At 50.1% G+C, this 26,880-nt stretch overlaps 1 protein-coding gene across 6 annotated transcripts in view; it reads left to right on the top strand.

Moving 5' to 3' along the window:
• Positions 1-26,469, top strand: part of TBC1D14 (TBC1 domain family member 14) — a 102,376-nt gene extending 75,907 nt beyond the window's left edge. For 4 of the 6 annotated variants that reach the window (XM_067735031.1, XM_067735032.1, XM_067735033.1 and 1 more), the window contains 7 exons: positions 1,380-1,460; positions 2,539-2,633; positions 4,871-4,942; positions 5,632-5,760; positions 8,288-8,397; positions 20,044-20,302; positions 23,762-26,469. In XM_067735031.1, the coding sequence (XP_067591132.1) occupies positions 1,380-1,460; positions 2,539-2,633; positions 4,871-4,942; positions 5,632-5,760; positions 8,288-8,397; positions 20,044-20,302; positions 23,762-23,827 (812 nt within the window). In that variant the 3' untranslated portion in view covers positions 23,828-26,469. Of the gene's footprint in view, positions 1-1,379; positions 1,461-2,538; positions 2,634-4,870; positions 4,943-5,631; positions 5,761-8,287; positions 8,398-9,887; positions 19,328-20,043; positions 20,303-23,761 lie in introns of those variants that run through there. The other 2 variants (XM_067735029.1, XM_067735030.1) reach the window with 2 other exon arrangements.
• The last annotated feature ends 411 nt before the right edge of the window (positions 26,470-26,880 follow it).

Here is a 26,880-nt window from a genome sequence, read left to right as displayed (position 1 = left end):
GCTGCCAGCATCTGTGCTTTAACTGTCAGATAACCTCATTTGGAAAGTTGTTCCCAGTGGTCAGGGGCCACACAGTTGTTTTCCTCCACCTCCTGCCAAAATGAGCAAAGCTAAGCCCACCTCCTGGAAACTGGGAGTGGGCGGAAGTTTCCCAGACCCTCTAGCCTCCAGCTCAGCACACCTCCAGATTTGTTCCATAAGCATTTGAGTTAAGATGCATGCAGTCCTTCCAGGTGATGATGTTAGTATGAAGTTATATTTCATAGTTGTACTGCCCTTGCAGACTAGTGTAGATTGTAAATCAGATCCTTCACAAGGTTAGAAGAAGGCCATTAATCAAAATTTAGCTTGTTGGAACACAACAGTGTTACTAGAATTTACCTTGTATTTAAAAAAATAGCACATACTGTCTGGAAGGCAGATGTGCTCTGCTTTATTTTCCAGAAGTATTGATGGAGAAAATAAAGTGGTCGAAATTCTCTGGGTAGCTGCAATTAAAGTCTTAGTGATTGACTAGTGATCGTTCGTGATCCAGGGCAACCGATGGCTGGGCGGCGTGGGAGGCACCCACCGGACGGGTGGGCCAGCAGAGGCCTGGGAGGCCTCTCTCTGTGGGTTCCGTCTTTCAGGAGGAGTGGGGCACGGCTATACCCCTGGCAGTCTGGGTATAAAAGTGAGATTTGTGAGTGTGAGTTATTTAACTGTTGCCTAACTACCCAAAGAGAAGAATTACTGAAAAAATAAGTTCTGAATATGGAGAGATTTGGAAGCTGTCTTGTGAGAGACCTGTCTTGATACGTCTCTGCCACCAAGCATCCTTATTTTTTGAAACCTCTGCCTGTGTTGCTTGCACCCCTCTCCCACTTTCAGGAATGAAGTTCAGGAAGACTGGGCCAGGGGGTAGCGGTTCCATCTTGTCTTTATTTGAAACCAGATTTTTTGCTTGTTCTGGGCTTTCTGCTTGTTTCTCCCTTTCTTCATCAGTCAGATATTCATTGATTATATTGATCTGTGTCAATCCCAGAGCTATTTGCTCTGGATACAGACATGAATGAGAGACCCTCATGGTCTTACCCCAAGGAGCTCACAGTCTAGTAAGGCGAGAGACTCACAAACACATCAAAACAATATCGCTTTCTGGGTGGGTTGTGTAACAGAGTGAATACCAGGCATGGAGGCATTTTATGTATTTCTTTGTATATAGTGATGTCTATAGACAATAGAAGTACCTTCTGGCTAAGTTGGGGGGATCGTTTTAGTAGCTGTAATAAGCCTGTGGTGTGTAGTTGAACTGTAAATATTTGAACGAGGCAGCAGTGTCTTGTGTTTCTGAGGAGACATGTGTGCACGTGACACTTACCCAAAGGCTTCTCTTCCAGAGCTCTTTGACATCTGTCTTGCCCGAGCCAAGGAGCGGTGGCGGTGCTTTAGCACGGGAGGCTCTGAAGTGGAGAACGAAGGTATACATGGCGCTAACCCCGGCGGGCTCCTTTGATCAGTTACGCGTATCATTATTTAGTACATGACGAGGAAGGTTTACTTAACTGAAGTAGTGGTTGGTGCAAATTTATAAAAGCTTCATGGGAAAGGGGATTTTTTTAATTTTTATTTTTTGGCCACGCAGAGCAGCTTGCGGGATCTCAGTTCCCTGACCAGGGATGGAACCCTGGCCACAGCAGTGAACGTGCCGAGTCCTCAACCGCTGGACCGCCAGGGAATCCCCGAAAAGGGAGTTTTTAGATCAAACAGGTTAAAGAAGAAAACTTTTATAAGAAAGATTATACGAGTTCCTGAGACTTGTTAGTGTCCTAGCATGCTGGAGGGCTGGTCATGACCGATATCTTCTCCTTTATTCACTGCTCAGTGATGTACAGTGGCCTGGCACCCGGGATTGCTTGAGTGTTGGTTTATATAAGAGCATCAGAGCTACTTCCAAAGAGAGAAGAACACTGCGTTTCCTAGGTTATGCTTTTAGGATTTTCTGGGACACACGAGAATGGTTATGATTACTCCTGTTGGTTAACTAGTATCTTTTTTGCCGCTCTTTTTTAATACTGTCTGTGTGGTATTGGAATTTTAAAAATATAAAGCAAGTTATTCATAATTATTTGTTAGAAATAGTACACGAGTGTTATACTGCGGTAACCCACACATATTCTACGTTCATACCAGTGATGTTCTGGATTAAATAATGATTCTTTTGGTGTTTTCTGTGCCTGGAATTCATTTGTGTCTGTTCCCTGACTTGCCCTTACTTCCACTGACAGTCGTTGATAAAAGGTAATTTCAAATTAGATTTTGATTTCAGACTCTAGAAAATGTCTGATGATGAGCTAACATTAGATGGTGCTCTGAGATTTTTACTCTTAAAGCAAGAAATCCTACAAACTGTTGATCCTGTTGGTTCAAGTTGTAATTAGGCTCGTGTGCTTCTGAGGAACTTCCTTCCCTTGTTTCATTCTTGTAAAAGTTCTAAGCCTCGCACTTATTCCACACACTCACCTCTGAGAGGTGTGATGACTCTTGATCTTTTGACAGATGCTGGTTTTTCAGCAGCAGACAGAGAAGCCAGTCTGGAGCTAATTAAACTGGACATTTCCAGAACATTCCCTAATCTCTGCATTTTCCAGCAAGTAGGTGGTGGCAGTGATTTGTTGCTCTAAGTATGTTTTGTCTAAAATTCACAGATGTCAAATTGCATGTATTTGTAATCAAGTTTGAAAAGTACTAGGGATTTTTGTTGGGAGGGAGGGTCCTTTGTTAATACAGTTAGACTTTTAAAAATAAGGGTAACTGATCCTTTCCAACAAATATTTAATATGACTTAGGAATACCCAATCTGATTCTGTCATGCCCCTGTTTCTAGCAACATGCCTTGTACATACTAGGTAACCAGTAAAGGACAGTGGAATAAATTACAGCAGATCAGTTAGCGCCCACCTAGAGTGAGCCAGGAGGTGCAGAGCTTAGACACAGCTGGGCTTTTCAAAAATGTGGCGTGTCCCAGGTGCTCTCCTGGTAGTACGTACAGCAGCTGGGAGAGGTCAGGGGTGAGGCATCAGGCATGCTGTCACTGAGGAAGTGGCTCTTGGGCTGTGGTTGGACTAGGTTTGAATTGACAGCCTGACCAGAGAATGGGAAAGACATTCCAGGCAGAAGGAGGACCAGAATGGAAGCATCAAACAGCTTATGGTTCAGGGAATCCCCATTTCCTTTTGGGAGAGGGAACCTCGCTAAAGGAATGAACAGAGAGGATACAGCTCAATTCCGTGGACCCTACTAACTAACTGGTGGCTGCTCTGTTTGAGGTAGGAACCAGCTGCAGGGCAGTCCCTGCTCTGGAGGAAAGAGAGTGTAAGGGCAGAGCTTTGAGACACACTTGGAGTGTAGCCAGGAAGGGCTGTCACAGAACTGGGACAGAGTCTGAGAGGGTGCTTGCACCCTGTGGGCACCGAGGTCCAGCCTTTCCCAGACCCAGGCCCCAGAATGTTTTCCATGGAACATCTCTTGGGGGTTCGGCATCACTGACTTTGAGAGTCACCGGGTGATTAACTTGGTGCCGAAAGACGTGTTCAGAAGAGGAGGAGAGCTTTAGGGATCTCTTTCGGGTGAGGCTGGGGACAATTAGCTTTCCTCTTTGCTCTGGCTTCCTTCGGGCGTGTCTCTCTCAGTCTGTGGTTCCCAAAGTTCTAGATTTCATAAATGGGCGGTATTGAAAACATCAAAGGGGGGGGTGTGTGGGGAAACTATGAAATGTCCAGAGCAAGTTAAGGACGTTTAAAATAAGGAACTGCCATCTGCTGGCACCATATTTTCACCAAACAAAGGCCATTTAGCCCCAAAGTTAGAGGGACGTAATCAGAAGGGTGGTGGGAAATCTTGTAAGTTAAGAACGTGTAGCTTTAAGGGAAGCTCAGCATAGTGCTTTTGCTTTCTTCTCATTTGGCCTTAGACCAGATTTCACTTGGTGACAGTCGACACTAATCCTCGGGTGGACATTTGATGCTACTGCAGGGTCCCTCCTTGTCCCCCCTTCTCTTACCCGCTTAGCCCTGGATGTCGTCTTTTTACCTTTCCATTGCTGTTTGCTTTTGTCCCTCTGTGATTCGAAAGTGCCTCTTCTTTTTATACGTCAGGATGGGATGGCTGGGCCATGGCATTCTCGTGTAGCCACACGGCGGACGTGCACAGTGAGCATGTGACGTGGGCTGAGCCCGTCAGCTCCGTGTCTTCAGACACGTTAGCATCAGTGCGAGGCACCTCTGTGCTCAGTTAGGAAAAAGAAATTCCAAAATTAAATTTTTGGAAGAAGTTACAGGAACAAATGGAAATCTTGGAGGGATGGAAGAGCTGGAGAATGCTTAGAATAAAAAGGTAGCTATTAGGACTTAAGAATTAGAGGGTATCTCCTGCACCTGCCATGCTGAAAAATACAAAAGAAACCCAGACAGTGGCCGTTAGGGCAAAGGAGGCAGAAAGGGTGGTCAGGAGGGGGGCGTGCCGGGGGTGGGGGGGCAGAGCGCCTGTGGGCATGCACCGGCTCTGAAGAGCCTGGGTACCTGGTCCCCTGCTGAACTTGCCGGGGAACTGCAGTCACACAGCAGCAGCCAAGCTAAGGGAGTTGTTCTAGCGCAGGGCTCACACCTGGCCCACCAGCTCAGCGCAGCTTCGTAGGCGGAGCTACAGATGACCTGGTCAGCTGTGGGTCGGTAGACAGCGTTTGTCCAGTCACGCGCTACGCACCGAGCTGCTTAATAATGCTTGGCCACGAGGTCTGCTCAGAAACAGCAGGTGTGCCTGGTGGCGGCGACATCCATCACCCAAGCACTAACACGGCTGACGCATGTCTTTGGTGTGTTGGTCCCTGTAGGGTGGCCCGTACCACGACATGTTGCACAGCATTTTGGGCGCTTACACTTGTTACCGACCGGATGTGGGTTATGTAAGTGAACTTTTCCAATACTTTATAATGTTCTCCTCTAGAAAGTCACAGTATTGCCCGGCACGTCGTAGGTGCGGATGTCGGGTTGGACGCCATTTTTTGTTGGGTATGGAAAGTCTCACGGTAAATGACTTGCCTCAGTTTCCTCGTAGAGAAATGGAGCTGACATGGCCGCTCTGTGGCATTGACTACATTTTAACTGGGTTTGATTTTCATTTTTTGCATGTGATTTTTTTTTCTCAGCGTTAAATCAGGAAAGCTTTTAGCAATAACAGTTTTTAAAGCTATGCTGCTGACGTTTCTGTGGCTTAGCAGACGTGTGCATGCATGGCTTTAGAAAGAGTGACGTGTTCGCTCAGACGTACATTTCTGCGGCACCAGGAAGCTGTACATTCTGCAGGGCAGCGTGTCAAATGCAGAGGTGGGGGCGGTTACGGTTTCCCACGTGTTAGGGGTGGGACTGAAGGAGCTCACACAGGCGGCTGGCGCGCCAGGGCGCTGGTTCCGAGTCAGGGCGGGCCGGGATCCATGAGGCTGTCGGTCCAGCCTCTGGTGGGTGGCGATGGGTGGGCGCAGTGTGGGACCTTCCAGCGTGAGGGTGCTTGGGTTCCTCTTTCAATAAGATGGAAGAGCTGCTCTGACTGTGGCGGCTGCCGTTCGTTTAACGCCCCTTTCTCTTCTCCTCTCAGGTTCAGGGCATGTCCTTTATAGCGGCCGTGTTGATCTTGAACTTAGATACTGCAGATGCCTTCATTGCTTTTTCTAATCTTTTGAATAAACCCTGTCAAATGGCGTTTTTCCGAGTGGACCACGGCCTCGTAAGTATCCCCTGTGTGTGTTGTGTCCTGGGTGCTGTGTCCTCACGCAGCAAGCGTTGCCTAATCATTCTCTTCAGCGGGATAAAGAATGCCTTCTCCCTCCACTAAGATACTGAGAATAAGTCGCCCTAGGTAACGTGGCGGCTCATTTGGGGCGTTGTGTTGGACTTTAAAAACGTGGTCAATAGCCATACGCATGAATTTCTTAGTACCTTCTTTCAGAAAGTATTTCTGAAAATACATTCTTTAAGTGAGGGAGGAGGGAGACTCCTGCACAAACGTACACACTTTGTGTCCAAGCAGAAGCTCAGGAGCAGGCCCCACGTTAGGGTCTGTCCAATAGCCCGTCGCATGGTGGGGCCCTGTGGCTGCCCGCTGCCACGCGGGGCTCTGCTTCACGCGGTGGGCTGGTACGCAGGAGGGGAGACGCGTTTGAGACCAGCGTCTCCATGGGCGGCGGCGTGTTCAGGAAGGAGTTGGCAGTCCTTGCCCTGGGGAGGCCCCACCTGCTCCTGGCGCGGTGAGGAAGCGAGGCTCGGGAGTGACGGGGTTCCTTCGAGGCGCATAGCTGGTCCGCGAGCAGCCAGCGTCGGAACCCCTTCTGCTTCCCGTAGCCCAGACGAGGAGTCACCAGTTCAACAGATCATCAGCTTTTTAATTAACGTTGTCTTGATTTGCTGATCATTTGTTGATAGTTCACTGATAATTAATTTATCGTCAGTACTTTAGGACCAAAGCGATCTAACAATTTAGATCAGCTAGGCAATTTTTCTCCTTGACACCTTAAGGACTCCTGAGTATTTCTTGCTCAGCCCATACATACATTTTTTTTTTTTTAAAGAAGTGTTTTAAAGCTGCTGCTGAATGCTGGCTGTGAAGGGAAATGTTAAATCGGCAGAGTCCTTCTAGAAGACAGTTTGGTGTTAGATGTCAGTAGCAGTAAATGGCGTTGGTATATAATTCTGCTCGTAAGAATCGGTTCTAAGAAAGTTCAAGTGTGGGCAAGGCACTCTGCACAAAGGTGGTTATTACACGGTTGTTTGTAGTTATTCAATAAAATTTAAAATTATTTTTCATTGTAAAAAATGAAAACATTTAAAAATGGGGATTTAAGGGAATGCAGAATGGTTCCTTAAAATCTGGAAATATATCCAGCGCAGTACTGATTGCAAAGAATTGTATTGGAGAAATATTTAAGATAAAATGCTAAGTTTTTCAAAAGCATGTGTAACAGAACATATTCCATAACAGCTACCATATTTAACGATAAAAGGAAATATACCACAATCGTAACAGTGTTTACGGATGATCTTTATTCATTTCTGTGCTTCATAAGTTTTCCACAGTGAGCATTTTAACAGATACTACTTTCATAGTCAGGAAAAAACTCTTTATATATAATAAAATGACTTACATCTAAATACCTCCTCATTTTGAAGGTAAGACCCCAGCTTCCTCTTTGGAAACACATGATAAAAACTGTGCTTAAAAATTTTAGCTTGTATTATTAAGGAAAAATCCTAGAATCATAACGTTGAGTGGGACCTGCATTTCCAGCAGGGTTTCTCTGCAGCAGCGCTGTGGACATTTGGGGCCGGGTAGCCGCGGTGGAGGCTGTCCTGTGCATCGAGGCTGTTTAGCAGCATCCTTGGCCTCTACCCACCAGATGCAGTAGCACCCCCCCATTCTAGATGGAGCAACCAGAAATGTCCCGAGGCACAGCCAGATGTCCTCCGGGAGGCAGATGCCCCCCAGTTGGGAACCCCGGGTTTACCGTACATGCCTTCACGAAGATGTGCGAACAGCATCCGGGAGTTGCCGTCTGCCCACGTGCATCCAGCCTCTGAGATCATATCGCTCCCACCCACTTGGAGCTGTTCTTTCTGTTTCAGCACCGCACCGCTGCTCTGTGTGTTTCGTTTCCCTGCAAACCCTGTAAGAAGTTGAAAAGCATGTGCTCATAAAACAGGCTGTGGCCGCTTCCCTTCCCTTCAGCGTTTTCTCCCTCAGTGCCTCAGAAGAGCTGCACTTTTGAGCCAGAGCGCTGTTGCCCTGCCTCAGTGTTAGCATTATATGCCCTCTGGAAATGCTGGGGGTCAGCAGGGAGGCAGGCGTGTTTTTTGAGATCGTTTTCGACAGTTAATTCGTTCCTGGTTCTTAGAAAAGACTGAGCCCATCAGGAGTCAGCCTAGCCTGCGGGACAGGCACGGGTTCAGGGCCCTGCCTTGCCACACGCTGGTGATGTGGCCTCATTAGGCAAGCTACGCAACTGCCCTGAGTTTCAGTTATCCACAAGTGGAACAAATAATAAGATGGAGTCGGTAGCGTCATATGAGGTTAGGGAGTGAGCTTATTTAGAAATGGGCTGTGTAGTGCCTAGCGTCGGGTTGCCGATGAAGGTGTGTGGGAATGTACATACGAAGATGACTGTCAGATTCTAAAGGTGTAAGTATGTTGACTGTTTTTGGTAGATTGGAAACGTGTGCTGATAACGCGTTTATTAGTGTATTTCACATTATCTCCCTAGATGTTGACTTATTTTGCTGCATTTGAGGTATTCTTTGAAGAAAATTTGCCGAAATTATTTGCTCATTTCAAGAAAAACAACTTAACTCCAGACATCTACCTAATCGATTGGTAAGACTGCATTTTTATGTGTTTTCAGAGTGTTTTCTCATCTCCGTGCCCCCATTTTTCATTCCTCACTGCCAGCTTGTCTCAGGGCTCACCTGAGCCCCACGTCCTGCCTTACAGTCTCCCCAGCCGCCCTGAGCACGATACGCCCCGTGTCCTCAGCCCCGTGTCCTCAGCCCCGTGCTGCGGGTCACCTGCTCGGCTCTGTTACTCTCTTGAGCGCTGCCTGTGACTGTGACTGGTCCTCCTGAACTCCCTCCAGGGGAGAAGGGTGTCTTGGACTCTCAGCTGCCAAGGTGCCGTTTACCCATTCCTTCTGCGAGGCGTCGCTAAGCACCAGGTCTGTGCGGGCTCTCCGCTGGGATCGGAGACAGGCAGGCGGAGCTGCCTGTCCGGAGCTTCTGTCTCGGGGGAGAGGCTGTCCGTGCACAGCGAGGCTGCGCAGCATGTGATGAATGCCGTCTCTGGAACAAGGGGAGGACCGAGGCCTGGAGACAGGCCGAGGGGTCAGGGTACACAAGGTAACACGGGAGTTTGAGCAAGACGTGACATGAGCATGCGGTGCTGCACCATCATCAGGGCAGCAGCAGTTGGCGTGGCGATGTGGGAGCCTAAAGTGCAGGGCAGAGAATGGCTGGCGAGAGCTCGGGAGGCCGAGTCTGGTGCATCTTGGATGCCAAGCTGAGGAGCTCGGGCAGGATTACCGGGGCCAGAGGGAGCAGTTGAAGGCCTTTGCTTGGGGTGAGGATGGAGGTGCGTTCTGTTGGAAGTGAGTTTTAGGTTAGGGGAGGCGGGGGAGCCTGGAGGCGGGACAGACGAAGGGTGGAAGAGCAGGGCCTGAGCCAAGGCCGCAGAAGTGGGTAGAGGGTGAGGGAGGGGCGCTGGCCAGGGCGGGCTGGGGCCCCAGGGCAAGTGCTACGGGACCAGGGACCAGCCGAGATCAGAGGGGCCGGATGCGGCGACAGGGCAGCTTTAGGGAACCTGTTGGACCTCGGAGTATACTTACAGGCTTCCAGAGAGTTCCGGGGTGGAGCGGTAGACCGGCAAGTCTTCTCTCACAGTGGATGTGGCGGCCTGGGGAAAGGCTGGAATGTCACCCGCAGGGGGCCAGTTGAGAAGGCTGGCGGTAGCCGGGGGCAGAGAGGGAGCAGCGCCTCAGGCCCCACTGCAGGAAGAGTGTCAGCTCCGGGGTCCCACAGTCCCGCCCGACCCCTGGCCTCTCTCGTTACTTAACTGTGGCCTGAGCGAGGGCCGTGGAGCCTCTCTGAGCCTGTTTCCTCATCTGTCTACCCAGATGGGTAGCCTTTCAGGGCCTTGTAAGGTGATCACCCTACATCCCCCTGCCCCGCCCTGCAGAAGGGGCTCTGCAGAAGGAAAGATGTACTTCGACTGAAAGGCCCGTTTGGGCTCCAGCACTAATTTGCGCAGTGAATCTAAAACTGCTGGGAACGTGTAGCTGGTTTGACTTTTTTTTTTTTGCTCACTTTTTTCAGGAGACAAAAGGCTTACTTCTAGAAGGTCAAGTCCGAATGTCATCTGAAACGAGGCTCAGTCCCTTAAATAAAGCTGATTTGTCTGCACCCGTGGGAATGAGCCTTTGGGACTTTTGGCGTTTCATTACTTCTGTTCTAAACCCTGAGACTGTTCTGACTACGCTGAATTCTTGCTGGGAACGAGGGTTTGGAGGTCAGAGCTCGTAGCTGAGGCCACAAGTGCTGACGTCACTACAGAATAGTATAGACATCAGGCCGTGAAGCGGCCACTGCTGGGGTGCTGGGCTCACCTGTCTGGCTGTGCCGGGTGGGAGTGTTTGGGGCCTGCCTGAAAGGCCACCTTAATTTAACCAACAAATGATTTCTCTACACCATGAACAGTCAACTTTTGCATAGGCTGTGCCTCTGCACCCCTGTTGGTGCACGTGTGCTGTAATTTGACTATGAACCCTGGCCTCACAGATTCCCAGGCCTGGGGCCTGTGACCCCTCGGGGAGGGTGTTACGAGAGGATCACGTGGGACCAGAGTCTCCAACTTCTACCTTATCTGTTTTAGGCCCCCAAGTTAGATTCTTAGGATTCCAGGTTAAAGGGAGGTTTGGAAAACACTGTCTTGGAATAGTGTCTTTCAAACTTTTTTCACCCTGACTTGCAAAAGGAAATAAACTTTGTGTTGTGACCCGGTGTGTGGCCATGTGTGCAGCAATGTAATATGTATATATACATATATGACTGAGACAGGTGTTGAAGCAGCACCTGGCCTTTACTATGTGCAGAGCGCCCTGGAATTTCCTATTGTTTTTGTTCGAAAAGCTGGTGCTGACCTACTCTGATGATGTCACGGTGCAAGAGATCAGTGATGGTCACGACGGGCAGTGTGAAGAGCGCTGTCCTGGGGAGCGCTTCTCTGTCTTTTTTCTAGGCCGAGGATAGCTGTAACCCAGCGGGGGCAGAGGCCAAGGGGACTCGCACCGATTGACTCCACTGCTTCTCACGTGATCTCATTTAACCCTTAGGACAAGCCCTTGGAGGGAATTGTAACACCTCTGTTTTACATGTGAGGAAATAGAGGCCCGGAGAGGCAGAGTGACCTGCCCAAGGCCACCCGGCCAGCTGGATGGTACCGCTGGTGTTCATGCTCCAGAGCCTGTGCGCCTCCCCACAGAGTCCTCGCTGAGGGATTTAGTTACGAGGCAGCATAGCCCACGAGGTGGGTCCAGAGCTCAAAGACGCGTCAGCACTCTGATGAGAGAGCGTACAGTGTGCGTCAGACACGTGGGCAGTGAACGTGCAGCGGAGCACTGGGTGTCTCAATGAACGGGGCTCCGAGGATTCCTCTCCCGAGACCTTTGTGATGTGATGTGGTCGGTGCCTGATGCCTCGTGAATGCTGCCCGCTGTGCTTTGGTGCCTGGGCCTCTGCTGGTGTTGGCTTATTCTTGGTGAAGTGCTGGACTGCTTTCTAGAATTAGGACCAAGGGGAACCTTGCCTGTATCCGCAGTCCTAGCGCAGGCCTTAGTAGCGATTTGAGTTCAGTGCATCCATGATCCCTTGCAGTCCACATTTATAGAAGGTCTGCAGTGATTCAGGCTCTTGGTAGAAGCTCAGATCAGAAACAGGGTGGGCAATGGGAAGGAGGCCCAGGGAAAGAGCAGGTGTTGCTCAGGACCTGCCCTAGACGCTGGCATTTCAGAGACATTCATTGCTTTGTTTCACCTTCGCAGCATCTGGAGCAGGTCCGTCTTAGCACAGAGGGAGCCACTGAGGCCCCTTACCCGGTGTCACACCCGTGGTGAGCGGTCCAGATCGGTCTCTCTCCAGAGCTTTTGCTTCTTCTGCTACATCCCATCACTTTCCCAAAGCCACGTCTACAGCCCTGACATCAGGGCCTGCCTGAGCTGCACACGCCTGGTGGAGCTGCACTGTGTGTGTGGTCTGCAGAGGGTGCCGGGGGCTGACTCCCCTTGTCCATGTCGGAGGGTTGTGGAGCCCCTGTGGTTCGGCCGCCGAGTGTCCTGGGTGAGCTGTGTAGGTGCTCAGATTAGATGACAAAATCTCCTCTCCTGCCCCGCCGTCTGCCCACCAGAGGCCATCTAGGAATTGTCCTTCTTCACTCCCAGGACAGTTTCTCCACCCCCTGGATTATAACACTGTAGCTTTATAGGACATTGTCTTGACCAGTTTAAGAGTTATTCTTCCAGAATCCTCTTTTCTCTCCCCTCCACCCCAGCAGTTGGCGCTTCCGTCCATCACAGCGCCGACCCACTGAGAGCATCGTTGGTTTCTTGCTGCTCCGGTAACAGACTGAGCTTTGTCAGTCCCCTCTGTGTCCCTAGTGCCTGGCCCCGTGCTGGGCTCAGAGTCCTAGAGCCAAGAACGCAGCTGTTCCTGAGGGGCCCTTCCTGGGTTTAAAATCCATGGAGTCCAGCCCGAGGCTCACTCGGGTGCTAGCCTCCCCACGTGGACTGGGGGCTGCCGTCTGCCCAGCGCTACAGAGACTTCACAGCTGAGACTTAGATTCACTTGCCGATGCCGCCTTCCTGACAAGGGGTCTTATTTAGTGTGCTTGTCGCTCTTCTTTGCTCACACGGAGACGGGAGGGTCACAACAGGGTCTTGCCCGCTGTGCTCATCTTCCTACAGAGTTTTCAGTGTTCAGGCAGAGGACTGACATGTGGTCATTTAACTTACAAAAACATTTCCCACTGCTGTCAAACGGCAGAATTATTCGGAGGCGTGAGTAGGTTTTGTAATATATAATCCTGAATTAATAAAAGAGTCAAGCAGAACTTTCTCTATCCTGATTAACGTTTCTTGAATGACGTTTGGTGATACTTGGAGATCCTGTCATTACACTCAGTCTCTACCTTAAAGGCAGGTTCAAGGTGAAATTACCGTCGGAAGATTTTAGTTTCCATCGCATCTTGCATACATTTCACCATTAGCTTTTATTTATTTATTTTTAAATTAATTTATTCATTTTATTTTTGTCTGCGTTGGGTCTTCGTTGTTGCCACGGGCTTTCTCTAGTTGCCGCGAGCGGGGGCTACTGTTTGTTGCGGTGCGCGGGCTTCTCATTGCGATGGCTTCTCTTCTTGCGGAGCACGGGCTCTAGGCGCGCGGGCTTCAGTAGTTGTGGCACGCGGGCTCAGTAGTTGTGGCTCGCGGGCTCTAGAGCGCAGGCTCAGGCGCACGGGCTTAGTTGCTCCAAGGCATGTGGGGTCTTCCCGGACCAGGGCTCGAACCCATGTCCCCTTCATTGGCAGGTGGATTCTTAACCACTGCGCCACCAGGGAAGCCCCTCACCCATTAGCTTCTAACTTCCGGGTCTGCCTGAGAGCTCCTCCAGGGTGGGGTTGTCGCGCAGAGCTCCCGGCATCCGGAGTAGAATCCGGCCCACGTGGGGGCCTCCTCAGCGCGTGTGGAGGGCTGGAGGAGGGTTCCAAGGCCGCAGGTGGGAAAGCTGCTCGCAGGAAGGGCCCGCGCAGCCTGTGGTCGCCAGCGCACCGCAGCCTGGCTGAGATGGAGCCCAGGCGCTAATGCAGGGGCCACATTATTTACCTGCTGCTTGGTGCTGGCGCCTAAGGTGAGAACACCTTCGGGCTCAAGTGGGAGGGTGCTCTGGGGGCTCAGAGGCGGATCCGGCTGATGACTTCCAGGATTGCGTCAGGGGTTGGGCTTATTAATTAAGTTTGAACCAAGACACATACAACTGCCTTCAATTTTTTAATGAATGCAGCTGTGCGTTGGGTGTTCAATGTTGTTTTATTTACTCCTCACAACATCTAAGGAGGCTAGGTAGTTATCCAGCAGCGTCTTCCCTGTTTGTCTGAGTTTCTGGAGCACCGTGGTGGGCTTGGGAGTGGGGTTCAGGGCTCTGGGGACGAAGGCTCATTCTTAGGAACTGGTCAGGATGGGAAAATGTGGGCACAGCTGGAAATCGGTGATGTCAGGCCGTGAAGGTCCACGTCTCTGACAGTGGCTTCTCCATGAGGGAGACTGCTAGGTGACCTTTGCCCTTTTACCTCAGGCTAAGTCTGTGTTCCTACAGCCTCCCTTTATTTGTGGTTTCTTCACCTGTAAAATGGAGGTGATTGTTGTACTTCCTCAGGGAATAAACTGGATAATCCAGGTAGGAGCTTATAAAGCAGCGCCCAGCCCCGGGAAGTATGTACTTCCTGGCGGCTGTTTTACCTGCAGCCAGGGCCTTTGAGAAGCAGACCAGGGTGGGTGTCCGTTCTCCCACTACTGGTTCCTGAGAAGGAGCTTTGCCTCCATGCCCGGCTTTGGAAGTGGTGGACTCCCTCCCCATCTCCCTTCCCTGACTGTGCTCCCTGTTTGCAGGCAAGCAGTTAGATTAGGCATCTCCAGATAAGAATGTTTTCTGGAAATTGTGAAGACTTGACAGGGAAGAAACTGTTCCTCTTACATACATTAAGGGGGAAATAGATACACACAGTTTGTGTTTGTTGTCTTTTATGAGCCTATAGCCACTTCATTAGTTTAGCAATAGAAAAAGACATTTTTATGCATTAGTTGAATCGGTACCTGAAACTATCATCTTTCATATACAGTGCAGTAATATGCAGTGGTCCAGGGGAGCAAAGCAAGTGTGTCTTGGGGGAGAAATCCTCGAATTCTCTCTTCCTCCATGGGAGAACACCACCAGCGGTCCCGGGAAGGCCTGTGGGGCTTTCGCCGTCTGCCCCCGTCTCTTCCACACGCATCCTGGCTGGAGCAGGGTGAAGCCGAGTCCACCTTGGGGAGCAGACTTGCAGGACTGCAGGTAGGGAGGGCCCTGTGCACACAGCACAGCAGCCCTCGTGTTCCTGGGCTGTGGGCTGTGGGCTGTGGGCTGGTGCGGCTCACCTCAGCCCCAGGGAGCTGAGTGGCTCTTCACAGCAGGAATGGAGTCTGATTAACCACTCTTCTGAGAGGAAACCAGGAGAGAGCATTGTTTCAGTGTCCTCTTCACAGCTGGTTCTGAGTCTGAATGTGGTTTAGAATACAGTCAAGCATTTGAAAGCTGCTGGTAATGAATGGTTTTCCAGTGAAAGGGGAGCTGGGAGGAGAGGGAGGGAGCCTGCGGATGCTGGAGCACATCAGAGCAGCCCTGCTTGAAGGGGAGGGGGGAGGAGAACAACCTCCCTGCTCAGAGGCTGGCCGTCCAGAGCAGGAGACCGGGAGGCAGTGACCCTGGAATTTTGGTGTTGAGCGGGAGGTGGCCCGGGCTGGATCCCAGGGGCCGGCAGCTGACTGCTGGAAGGCCTCCCAGAGCCTGTGAGGCTCAGAGCACGGAAGGTAGCTGGGGTGGGAGGCCCATCCCCATTCGATGAATGTTATGAAAGGGATGTATGAGGTGCAGTGTGAACATCTATCGGGAGAGACCCAGCCTAGCCCAGGGGCCAGGAAACAGCCTTCCCAGAGAGGGTCACCTACGCTGAGCTGTGGGTGAGTAGACATTTGCCAGGGGAAAATTTTAAAACGTTTTTATTTGAAAGGCACATTTTATTTAAGATATAGTACATTCAAGGCCTTAATAATTCCATTTCAGTACATAAAAAATAGTAAATGATACAATGTATGGCACAGTTCCTACTTTTCTACATGAAGTATGTGCTTGGTGATCAGTTCTCAGTCTTATTTGACTTTTCAGCAGCATTTGACATTCTTCACTCTCTGATTCTAGAATACTTCCTTTATCTGATACCATCTATACACAAACTGTCGCCAGCCCAGAGCCCTCTGAACTCCAGATTAATTCATTTATCTGCTTGGATGTCTGGCTTACCAACGTAACATGCCTCAAACTCACCTCCTGACCTTCCTGTCCAAACCAGCGATCCCACATCTCCTTAAACGAGAACTCCATCCTTTGAATTGCATCTTAGACCCCTCCATTGCATTTCCCGTGAGACACATCCATCGCAGAGTCTGTCCACAGTCTCTCTGCTTCAGGCCACCTCCACTGCTGCCGTGCTGTGCTGACCTGCCTGATTGTTTCAGCGGTCGCCCAGTGAGGTCTGCGTTCCCCTGCAGGCGCTTCTCAGCGCAGGGGACAGGCCCCACCCTTGGTCAGATGCTCCACTCATAGAATAAAACCTGCAGGCCTTGTAACAGCCTGTAAGGTCCTGTGTGCTGGGCCCCTGGTCCCCACAGGCATCCTCGTGTTCTCCCCTTGGCTGTTTTTGGCTTCAGCCCAGTGGCCTCCTTGCTCTTTGGGTGTTGCTGGGTTTACTCCTGCCTCAGAGCTCGTGAACTCACCACTTCCTCTGTCTGGGTACTTCCCTGACCCTTTCTCCTGCCTTGCCGCTTCCTCTTCAGGGCTTTATGGAAGTGTCACTTTTCAGTGATGCACTCTCCTTGACCGTCCTGTTTACACAGCCACACTGGCAGTCCCTATCTCCCACCCCTGCTTTTATTTAAATCAACATCTGACATTCTGTGCATATCCTTTCCACCCATGAGGGCAGGGAAACTTGTCTGTTCTGTTCTGTGCTGTATAGCCTCAGCACAAAGAACAGGGACTGGCATAGAGCAGGCTTTGGAAAATATTGATGATGAATGGACTGACCTGATGAGAACCAGCAGGGCTCAGATCTCGGAAGTGACCTCATGGAGTAATGGGATGCCTAGGATGGTTGGCAGGATGGAGCAGGTGGGCATCACAGGCATTAAGGGTGGCGCTCCCTTTTTTTTTTTCTTTTTGGGGTGGGCTGGGCTTGGCTGTAATTTTTATATCTTATTTATTTATTTATTTGGCTGTGTTGGGTCTTCGTTGCTGCGTGTGGACTTTCTCTAGTTGTGGCAAGCAAGGGCTACTCTTTGTTGCGGTGCGCGGGCTTCTCATTATGGTAGCTTCTCTTGTTGCAGAGCACGGGCTCTAGGCACACGGGCTTCAGTAGTTGTGGCTCACGGGCTCTAGAGCGCAGGCTCAGCAGTTGTGGCACACGGGCTTAGTTGCTTCGCGGCATGTGGGATCTTCCTGGACCAGGGCTTGAACCCGTGCCCCCTGCATTGGCAGGCGGATTCTTAACCACTGCACCACCAGGGAAGTCCAGTTTTTATATCTTAAGTCCATCCTAAGTTCAGGGTGAGTTTTTTGAACTTTGAACCGTTGACTTACTACAAATGCTACCTGCAAATAATCCGTATTTGCCAACTCAGTAAAGCAAATGGTTGATAACAGCTTGATTGGTAAATTCTTGTGAATTTTTTAAAAAATGTAAATTGAAGAGGATTAAATTAATCATACTTCTGAGTTCATGGTAAACTAGTGTCACTATTTCATGCAAGGCTACTCTTGTTTGTCTGTCGTTATTCCTTTTTATCCCATCCCCACTCCATAGACAGTACTTCGAATGTGTTTAATATATATCATTTTTGGTATACATTTTTAAAAAATGTAATAATAAATCACACTTGTATAGAACTTTTACTGTGTCCCAGATGAATGTGGCATTCTCCATCATTTGGATGTTGGCTTAATTTTGTAAAGTTCAAAATATATCTGAAGTAGTTTATGAAGACCCACACACAAATCTGAACTCAAGAATATTATGTTGGAGAAATTTCTTTTGTTGTTTTTCTCCCTCTTTGCCTATACCTACTCAATTTTCCCATCTTTTTTGCTCAAGACTCTGCTTTTAAGATGTAAAGGTTTGATTTCCACTGATGAATTGGCATGGGTTAGGTCAGTTCTTTTTCATTTTTTAAAAATAAAATGTCTTCTAGATAGAATTGAGAATGTTCAGACTGAGAGGCGAAACAAAGATCTCTTGGCTGTCCCTTGAACTGTGTTTTCTAGACTGAGTAATGAGATGGTTTTCTGTCTTTTGAGACAGTAAAACCCTCAGGCTGAAGGTTGGTTGTGCCTTTTAAAGGTAGGTTGTCCTCCCCAGCATGTTGCCTGAGGGCACGTGGCCCACTGTGGACATTCAGGGCATGGGTTCAGGGTCTGGTTCTGTCACTGGTGGCGGGAGCTGGGGTGATTTTTCTCTGACATCTGTCTCCCTCTTCCATCATCTGAGTTGAAATCTAGATTATTATGCCTTTCTTGAACCTTGTAAAGCACTGATGGGGGTAGCCCTGAAGGTTACTGGGTCTCAGCACGCTGTATGAATGCTCCTCCGCAGAGCATCCTGCCAGGGGAAGAGAGGCAGAGTAGATTGCGGCAGACAGGAAGCCCGTGCCTGTGAAACCTGTGAGCACGTCTGCCAGCATGGGGTGACATTTCTTTTTTTTTTTAAGATTTATTATTTATTTACTTTATTCATTACTTTTGGCCCCGTCGGGTCTTAGTTGCGGCTCGCGGGCTCTTGTTGAGGCGTGCAGGCTCCGTAGTTGCTGCACGCGGGCTTAGTTGACCCGCAGCATGTGAGATCTTGGTTCCCTGACCAGGGATCGAACCCGCCTTCTCTACATTATAAGGAGGATTCTTTACCGCTGGACCACCAGCGAGGTCCCGGTGTAATGTTTCTGGTAGGATCTGTTGTAGGAGAGTGAGAGTCCTGCTGTTAGAGGCCTGGTGACACTACCTCCTGACCAAGGCAGCCCCGCCGTCTGAGTCCAGCACCTGAGCTCAGCTGCCTTCACGGGCCCTGTGGGTCTCGAGTCAGCATGGGCACTGAGGAAATACTGAAACCTGTGGACAAGTGATTTTCCAGGAGGGCTAGAGAACGTCCCCACTTGTGATGAGGACTAATACAGGGAAGAAGGCAGTGAGAACCACTAACACCTGTACCGTCCTGGATCGGCTGGGAGTTTGTGGACACACTTCCTCAGCAGAGAATGCCAGGTGCTGCGGATGGAGATGCAGTGGGTGGGGTCCCTGCTCTTGGGCAGTGTCCGTGGGGAAGACAGGAGCAAACAGCTCGCGGTCAAAGCACAGGGGCAGAGCGGGGCCCGGAGCGGGTGGGGGTCAGGAAGCACCCGGAGATGGCACCCGGGCTGCGTCTCACAGCTGCGGGAGGAGGGCGGATTCACAGAGAATCAGCTTGGCCTGCATCTCACCCTGGACTCGCCTTGCTTTGTGACATAGGCCCAAGTCCAGGGTAGAGATGATTAGACCTATTTGCTCACCTAAGACTGTATTTGTTTGGTAGTTTGATTTGTGACCATCCCAGTTTTCTAAGGGAGTACATATCTGTGTTTCACTTACTTTTTTCATCTGATGGTTTGCATTGCTAAATATAAGATCAATTTCTTGTAATCCACTGTCAAATTTATTTGGAAGAATTTATTCTGTTCCTTTGCTGACCCCTACTGGGAGAAAAGTGTATGGTACTCTTCAGAAGTAATGGGTACTTGTGTATGGGGGTGTGTGTGTGTGTGTGTGTGTGTGTGTGTGTGTGTGTGTGTGTGTGTGTGTGTGTGTGTGTGTGTGTGTGTGTGTGTGTGTGTGTGTGTGTGTGTGTGTGTGTGTGTGTGTGTGTGTGTGTGTGTGTGTTTTGTGGCCACACTGTGTGGCACGTAGGTTCTTAGTTCCCTGACCAGGGGTCGAGCCTGTGTCCCCTGCAGTGGAGGCGTGGAGTCTTAACCACTGGACGGCCAGGGAAGTCCCTGAATTATACATTTCCGTTGACTGTTTTTACTCCCTACCAGACTCTAAGCTCTGTCTGCCTTATTGACCTTATATCTAGCACTTACCTCAGAGTAATAAGCACATAGTAGGTGCACGGTGAATATGTGTTGTATGCAGAAGTAATTGATGTCTAATTCAGAAACTGTACGGTGTTTGAGATTCTCTGTGAAAGCTGATAAAGCTGTTTTTTGTTTTTCATTTATTTATTTGGTTGTGCCAGGTCTTAGTTGTGGCAGGAGGGCCCCTTCATTGTGGCTCAGGGGCTCCTTAGTTGCGACACGCATGTGGGATCTAGTTCCCTGACCAGGGGTCGAACCCAGGCCCCCTGTACTGGGAGCACGGGGTCTTAACCCCTGTGCCACCAGGGAAGCTCCCTGATAATGCTGTTCTATAAAATGTTTAAATTGACCGTCAGAGTTAATGCAGGCTTAGGGCTTCTCCACCTCCCCCCCACCACCCCGCAGCGTAAGTATGAAAGTGACTAACTCAGGGAGCATTTTAATGGATTCGACCTGAATTCAGAGCTCTTTCTTTGTGCCATCCAGAATGTGAACAACTCAAACTTTTTTTCCAGGATCTTTACTTTATACAGCAAATCTTTGCCCCTGGATCTGGCCTGTCGTGTGTGGGATGTGTTCTGTCGTGACGGGGAGCAGTTTCTGTTCCGCACGGCCCTGGGCCTCCTGAAGCTGTTCGAGGACATCCTGACCCACATGGACTTCATTCACATAGCTCAGTTCCTAACGCGGCTGCCCGAGGACTTGCCGGCAGAGGAGCTTTTTGCTTCCATAGCTGCAGTTCAGATGCAAAGTCGAAACAAGAAGTGGGCTCAGGTAAGCGGGTCTTTTGTTCTCTACTCCGTAGAGCCATGGCTCAGTGGTCTGATTCAGGAAGTGAGTTATGCCGAGTGCCCTTTGAGGAAACAGCCCTCTCTGGAGTGGTTCTTGGGCTGGAAGTGAGGTGACCTGGGCTTGAGGCTTGGCTCTGCCACAGGGGGGTCTTGGGCAGGCGCTTCCTCTCTGGGTCTCTGCCAGAAGAAGGGGCTGGAGAATAAAAGCCTTCCCACCCCTTCTGCAGTGGCACTGGGAGGTCAGAACTTCTGGTTTGCCGTCCCAGTACTCTCTGCGTGTCAGATAGTGTTTTGTAAAACAAGCCTTCCCCCCTTTTTTAAAATGTCAGAGACAGTAAACAAAGGGAACTAACTTGTCCCCATGTCACGGATAAACAAGGGAGGCCCAAAGAGGTGAACTGTGTGTTCTCAGCAGTTGCGGAGGCAGAGGAGGGTGGGGGGAGGAGGGGGAGGGGGGAGGGCGGGAGGAGGGCTTCCCTGGATGTGGGGATATGTTGCTCCGGCTCTAGCAGCTGTTAGCGGAGCAGCTGAGCCCATAGCGCGGGAGCGCGTCCACCCTGGGCCTGCTTCTTCTAGGTTCCTCTCTTCTCCTCTGGACACCCCTCTTAGGTTTTGTCCCCTGTGGGATTGGCTGTTGTTGTCTGGTTCTAGTCTTGATCATTCCGAAAGGGAAAGAATAAAACCTTGCTTCCTGACGCAGCGTATGCTCAGTTTGCCTGAGCGTCAGGTCCCGGGGGGGCTTGCACTTGCTCAAGTGTGCCATACGATGCTTGTTCCTGATTAATCTTTTTTATTAGTAGAAGATTTGAAGTACATTCGAAAATAGAACGAAATGGAATAACGAACCCCCATGTGCCTGTCACATCTCCAGTTTCAGATTTCTGTTTTCGGATGCCAGCCGTAGCTTATAGTTCGCTTAAGTCAAGATCCAAGTAAGGTCTATACATTGCAGTTGGTTGAAATGCCTTTTAAGTCTTTTTTTTTTTAGTGTATAGGCTACCCACCTTTCCACTTCTCCCTTCCCCCTTTATTTACTGAGGAAACGAGGTCACTTGTCCAATAGCATTTCCCACTATCTGGATTTTGCAGGTTCTATCCCTGTGGTGTTTTTAAAATGTATTCATTCATTCATGCCTGCCACACAGCACGCGGGGATCAGGGATTGAACCTGCGCCCCCCGCGGTGAAAGCGCAGAGTCTTAACTGCTGGACCGCCAGGGAAGTCCCCTGTGGTGGTGTTTAACGTGGTCCTTCCACGCTGTATGTCTGTAAATTGACAGATCTGAAGGCTCAGTCAGTTTTTATGTTTGGCCAGATTACTTCATAGGTGATTAGACTCTCTCCCTTTGATCTTAGTTAGCAGCCTCTTTATTTTTATAACAGCTTTATTAATTTACATACCATAAAATTCACCTTTTTAAAAGTGTACAGTTCAGTTCCTGTTTACTTATTAACCAGAGAGAGGTTCCCCTCTCACCTGGGCCCTTCGGTCTGCCTCACGGCTAGTCCTTCCTCATCTCCCTGTCCTGTTACATGATGCTCTCTGGCTGGTGGTCTTCCTTCCCATCTAGGTCTTTTGGGAAGGAGCACAGCTGCTATAATGGGCCCCTGGGTGTTACTGTGAACTGCTCCCCTGCTTTTACAGGGTGGGGTGGCCACTGTTTTGTGCTTAGTGTGACATGAGTTGCATTTCTGAAGTAAATATGTTCAGTTTATAAAAAGGAAGTACTGACTCATGCTACAACATGGATGCACCTTCAAAACATTATGTTAAGTGACAAAGCCAGACACTGAAGACCACATACTGTGTGGTTCCACTCATATGCAGTTTCAGAAAGGGAAATCTGCAGACAGGAAGTAGATTAGTGGTTGCCAAGGGAATGGGCGAGGTGGGGGGCAGGGCTGTGATAGCTGGAGGATGGGGTGATGAAAATGTTCTAAAACTGACTGTGGCGAGGGTTGCACATATCTACGAATACACTCAAAGCCACTGAATTGTGCACTCTGAATGGGTGAATTGTGTGGTGTGTGAACTGTATCTCAGCAAAGCCGTTAAAACAACTCAGCTCACGTGTGAGCGGGACTGGCTGTATAATTATCAGGGATCTGGCGAGAGGGAAGAGCCTTTCTCTGATTAACGCAGAATGAAAATACGGGGCTACATCTTGAAATCCTTAATTAGTATTAGTATCTTTCCGTAAGATTACGGAAAAACCCGAAGGGACTTTCTGGCCATCCCAGTATTTCACTGGTCCTTGCCTCTATCCCCACCCTCGCCCGCGTACCCACAGAGACACGCGAAGAGAGAAGGACTGAATCCAGATCTGTCATTTTGCTCCTTGCATTTTAGGTGAAAATTATTGGTTAAAACCAGGTCGAAGGTTATTAAACAGTAGGACATTCTCTGACGGTGGGACAGTAATGGGAGTTAGCCTGCTGGTAGGCACCACGAGGTTATTCAGTTCCAGGTCCCATGGGAACTGTGCTTTATGCCCGTTTCTCTTAAACACTGTGCTTAAGGTTAAGATCCTGGTGAGCTTTACAAAACAGTTAAATGTTTATGTTTAGCTGAAAGTGTCATTTACTTAGAGGGAGAGAGAGGGACTTTTCTCTACCTTTAGCCCTTCTGCGCAATTTATTTGAAACCCACAGAAAATGTTTCTGCTTTACCCCTTGTACTTTGTAATTCAATTAAAGTGGCATAGTGCCTGGCCCAGGTAGTTTAGCACAGGTGCTACAGAGAGTCCCTTGGTTTTGAAATCAGACGGATCTGGGTTTGAGTCCATATGAGCTGTTTGGCTTTTAGCAGGTCACTTGTATGAGTGTCTGTTGTTCAGGTGACTTACAGTGTTGTGTGGATTAAACAGCTGCTGTGCTGGAGGTGCCTGGCGAGGGCCCTGCTTGGCTAGAGTGGGCGTGCGATAAATGGGGCCTATTGTTATGTCCCGGCTGTTATAAAGCAATCAGAGTGGAATGTCATGTTTTTAAAAACAAAGGTGTTAACTAAGAGCTGAGCACCCAGTTGAATGAGCTCAGTTGCCTTGGGAACTCCCAGGAAGGCGTGCGAGGAGCTGATGTCTCTTAGGCCTTAGAAGGATGCATCATTTGCTGGTGGAGAGAGAGGGGCAGGGCAGCGGGGGCAGCTGCGTGTGAAGGCCCCAGAGGATGTTGGCATTCTAGAGTGGGGCGTGCGGGGGCTGGAGCCAGGCTGTGGAAGAAACAGAGCCCCGCAGCCCTGCCTTGCCATTGGTACCTGCTGGCTGGTGGGAAGTGGTCCTAGACGTTAGCCTGGCGACGGCGTGCTCGGATTTCCATGCTGAAGGGTGGGTCTGGATGCAGGCGTGGCAGACGGACCAGAGAGGGGGCAGGTGACAGGAGGCTGTCAGGACCTGTGTTCAGTGTGTGTTGCAGCTCACCCACCGATGTCTTCCTGTGATTCCCAGGTACTGACCGCCTTGCAGAAGGACAGCCGGGAAATGGAGAAAGGAAGCCCATCTCTCAGACACTGAGGCGGCAGGTGGACTTGCGCTCGGCACTGAAGCGGTTCTCCAAGTGGTACCTGTGTTGTTACAGGCGGACACGCTGGCAGCTCCGAAGAACAGGGGCTGTTTTCACGTTTGATTCCTAATGCTGGAGTTGGCCTTAAACAAAAACAAAACAAACAAAAAAAGTTTTAAAAGAATTAAACCAAGGCTAAGCCTTAAGAAGCTCGGTGGAATGATGGCCATGGCCAACCACTGCATATTCTGCATGGTTTAAAAATAGGGCAGTGGCTAATCCCCTCCCCTCATTTCAGCAAAAGTTAATTAAATCGTAATGCTTTTATGTCAACTACTGGAAAGTACATTACAATTTTTCATAGCCAGGGTGCATGAGAAACGTTATTTGGGAGACCTCAGAGATGTTATTGGCTCATATTTTCGTCAGAAAGGGATTACTGATTTAGTTACCGAGATAATCTTTCGAGGGCCGCAGGTCATGTTTCTAAAGCCCAACTACCAAAGATAACATTACAGGAAAGTGGGTTCTCACAGGACAGCCGCTGACGAGTGCGCATGGGCTCCCCGGGACACGATCTGACCTTCAGGTTGACCTTCTACCACGTTGCCTTGACAGAATTCCAGCAGGAGGGCTGACAGTGCATGCTTAGGTTGCAGTGGGAGCCCTGCTGTCCCAGAGGCTGCGCCCACGCTTGTCCAGCGGTGGCGATGAGTCCAAGCAGGAGGAGGTGCGCACGGAGACGCTGCGACAGTTGAGACGGGCTTCACGCTAGTGGGAAACGGACGGCGGCGGCCCCTCTGAGCCGGAGGGGAGGCAAGAGGGTGTTCAGACCCACCCCCTCGTGCACCCTCCTGGCTCCTGTGGAGGCCGGCGCAGCACGGCGGGGTCGGGGGCTGCTCCCTTGCTCTGCCAGCGCACTCCCCTTGTCCCCTAAACGGCAGGCGCAGTCCTGCGTGCGGTGATCCCGCCTCACGCATTTGACTTACAGACGGACGGTTGTAAGGACTGAGGATCCAGCGGCCCGCACGTCTTGTCAGGATTCTCAGTATCTGTGCTGGCAGCCTTTCCCCCCGCACAGCTGGTTTTCCCCAAGTTCGTTAGCAACTTTTTTGTTCTAGCTTTTCCTTGACTAATTTGGAGAACTTTGTATTGAGAACTTTGGTTATCCAAATTCAAAGACATGAAGAGTTTTGGCACAGAAGGGTCCAAAGGACAGGCCAGTCTCCACGGAAACCGGTTCCATGCTAACGCGTTGGCATGTTGGTCTCTGGCGCGTTCAGTAGGCCAGGTTCAAGGGCACCTGCTGCCCTGCAGCCCTTGTCAGCCCCCTGTCCCACCCCCAGGGAGTGCCCCCAGCTGACCTGGTTCCTGATGTCGGGAGCGCCCTCAGCTCTGAGAGCATAGCGTGCGGCAGGGAGACACGGGTTGGGGTAGAGCCTAACTACAGCATTATTTTTATAGGTTTTCTATATCTGCCATATCCGCCGATGACACTTCAGGTACAAAGCAAGGTGCCGAGCCAGTGGCCATCCTCATGCCCTCCGTCCCAGCTCTGTTCCGTGTGTCATTTTTTCCCTTGTGTTCCTGGCTGAACTCTCCAGGGAGGTTGCAGAGCATCTTGCATACACTGTCTGCCTCAGCCTTTAAACGCTGACTTGCCTGACCTCCTGGAGGAGGTGTTCTGTCTCCACCCAGCTCTCGGCAGCCTCCCAGACACAGCCGTTCCCTGACGTCATGCGGCTGAGTGTAAGCCAGGCTGAGCCCGGCCTGGGAAATGGGCCGCGAGCCCTGTCACACCGTTCCTCACGGATGTACTTGGTTTTGTTCCATGACATGGGCTTTCTGTTCTTGAAAGATGTATATATTTTCTTACTGTACATAAAGATGTTCCTTAAGTGGTGACAGAAAGCGATGCAGCAGGGGGCGTGGGCAAGTTATCGAGAATGCGTTTGTGCAACTTCACGTGTAGTCAGACCCCAGCCCTCAACATTATCGTCAGACAGTTTGACATAAATCTCTTTGGATAGCACCATATATGCATTACATTTTTAAACAGGATTCCAGGCCAATCTGGAATACTGCCACATCTTCAGTTCAAAGGAGGTTTTCCTGACCTGTCCAGGGACCACACAAGCGCTTGCTGGTTTGATGCGTCCACTTCAGAGGCCGGGAAGTTCTAAGTCCAAGTCTAGGGTCACTTCGCACCTTTCCGCAGAGGGCTGCCGGACAGCACAGGGCTGTGCTGCTCTGCTTGACCTTCTCGTTTAGAAAAACTGGAAGCAGAAATTGAAGTGCAGCCCCTGGAAGCCTGCCCTCTCCGCTTCCCGTGCCATTGATTTTCAGGATGTGAGACTTCAGGTTTGGGACCTCTGTGCAGCTGGTACTTCAGAGTCGGATGCTGTGTCCCCACCAGTCATTGAAATCCCATCTGGAGAAACGTTCACTTTAAAGGGTACTTTTTAACGGCTCAGTTTTTGACTATTTTAAATAGTTTGCTGATAGAAAACCCCTGATAACACTTGCTCTACATATCATGTTTTAATTGCTTGTACAGTTAACCTTTAATTTTATTTAGTAAAGTGTATCAAACTAGGACTTTTTCAATTGTAAATATGTGGTTTTATTAAATAAAAGTCATGTAAAATTGTTACTTACGTTCATGGCAGTTTGGTTTAAAGTTGGAGTTCTCACCCTGAAGCATGGTAAGATCTTGAGTATCATGCTGTTTGAATATTTTAAAATCCACTTACTAGTCTCAGTTAAATAAGGAAGATGGTACAGTTATGGTAATTTAGTCAAGGGCTGGAAAGGTAGCGCTGCACCCCTTCTAGGCGGAGGGGAGCCCCAGCCTTGCTGCCCCTCGAGCCTGAGCGCCCGTGGCTTTAGCCCCTCGTCTCCACGTGTCTGCCACACTCACCTGCTCACATCCCTGAGCCTGCCGCCCGTGCGAGCAGGTCATCGGGCTTTCTGGGCCAGCCGCCGGGCTCTTGACACTACCTCGACCCTGCTGGGAGCCTCGTAAGGTCAGCGGGCGGCCGTGGCCCCTTCCCGTCTGGGGTGG

The sequence above is a fragment of the Pseudorca crassidens genome, chromosome 4 (genome assembly GCF_039906515.1).
Source record: "Pseudorca crassidens isolate mPseCra1 chromosome 4, mPseCra1.hap1, whole genome shotgun sequence".
Classification (NCBI taxonomy): domain Eukaryota; kingdom Metazoa; phylum Chordata; class Mammalia; order Artiodactyla; family Delphinidae; genus Pseudorca; species Pseudorca crassidens.
The sequence above is the reverse complement of the archived record's forward strand: the minus strand, read 5'-3'. Positions and strand labels throughout refer to the sequence as shown.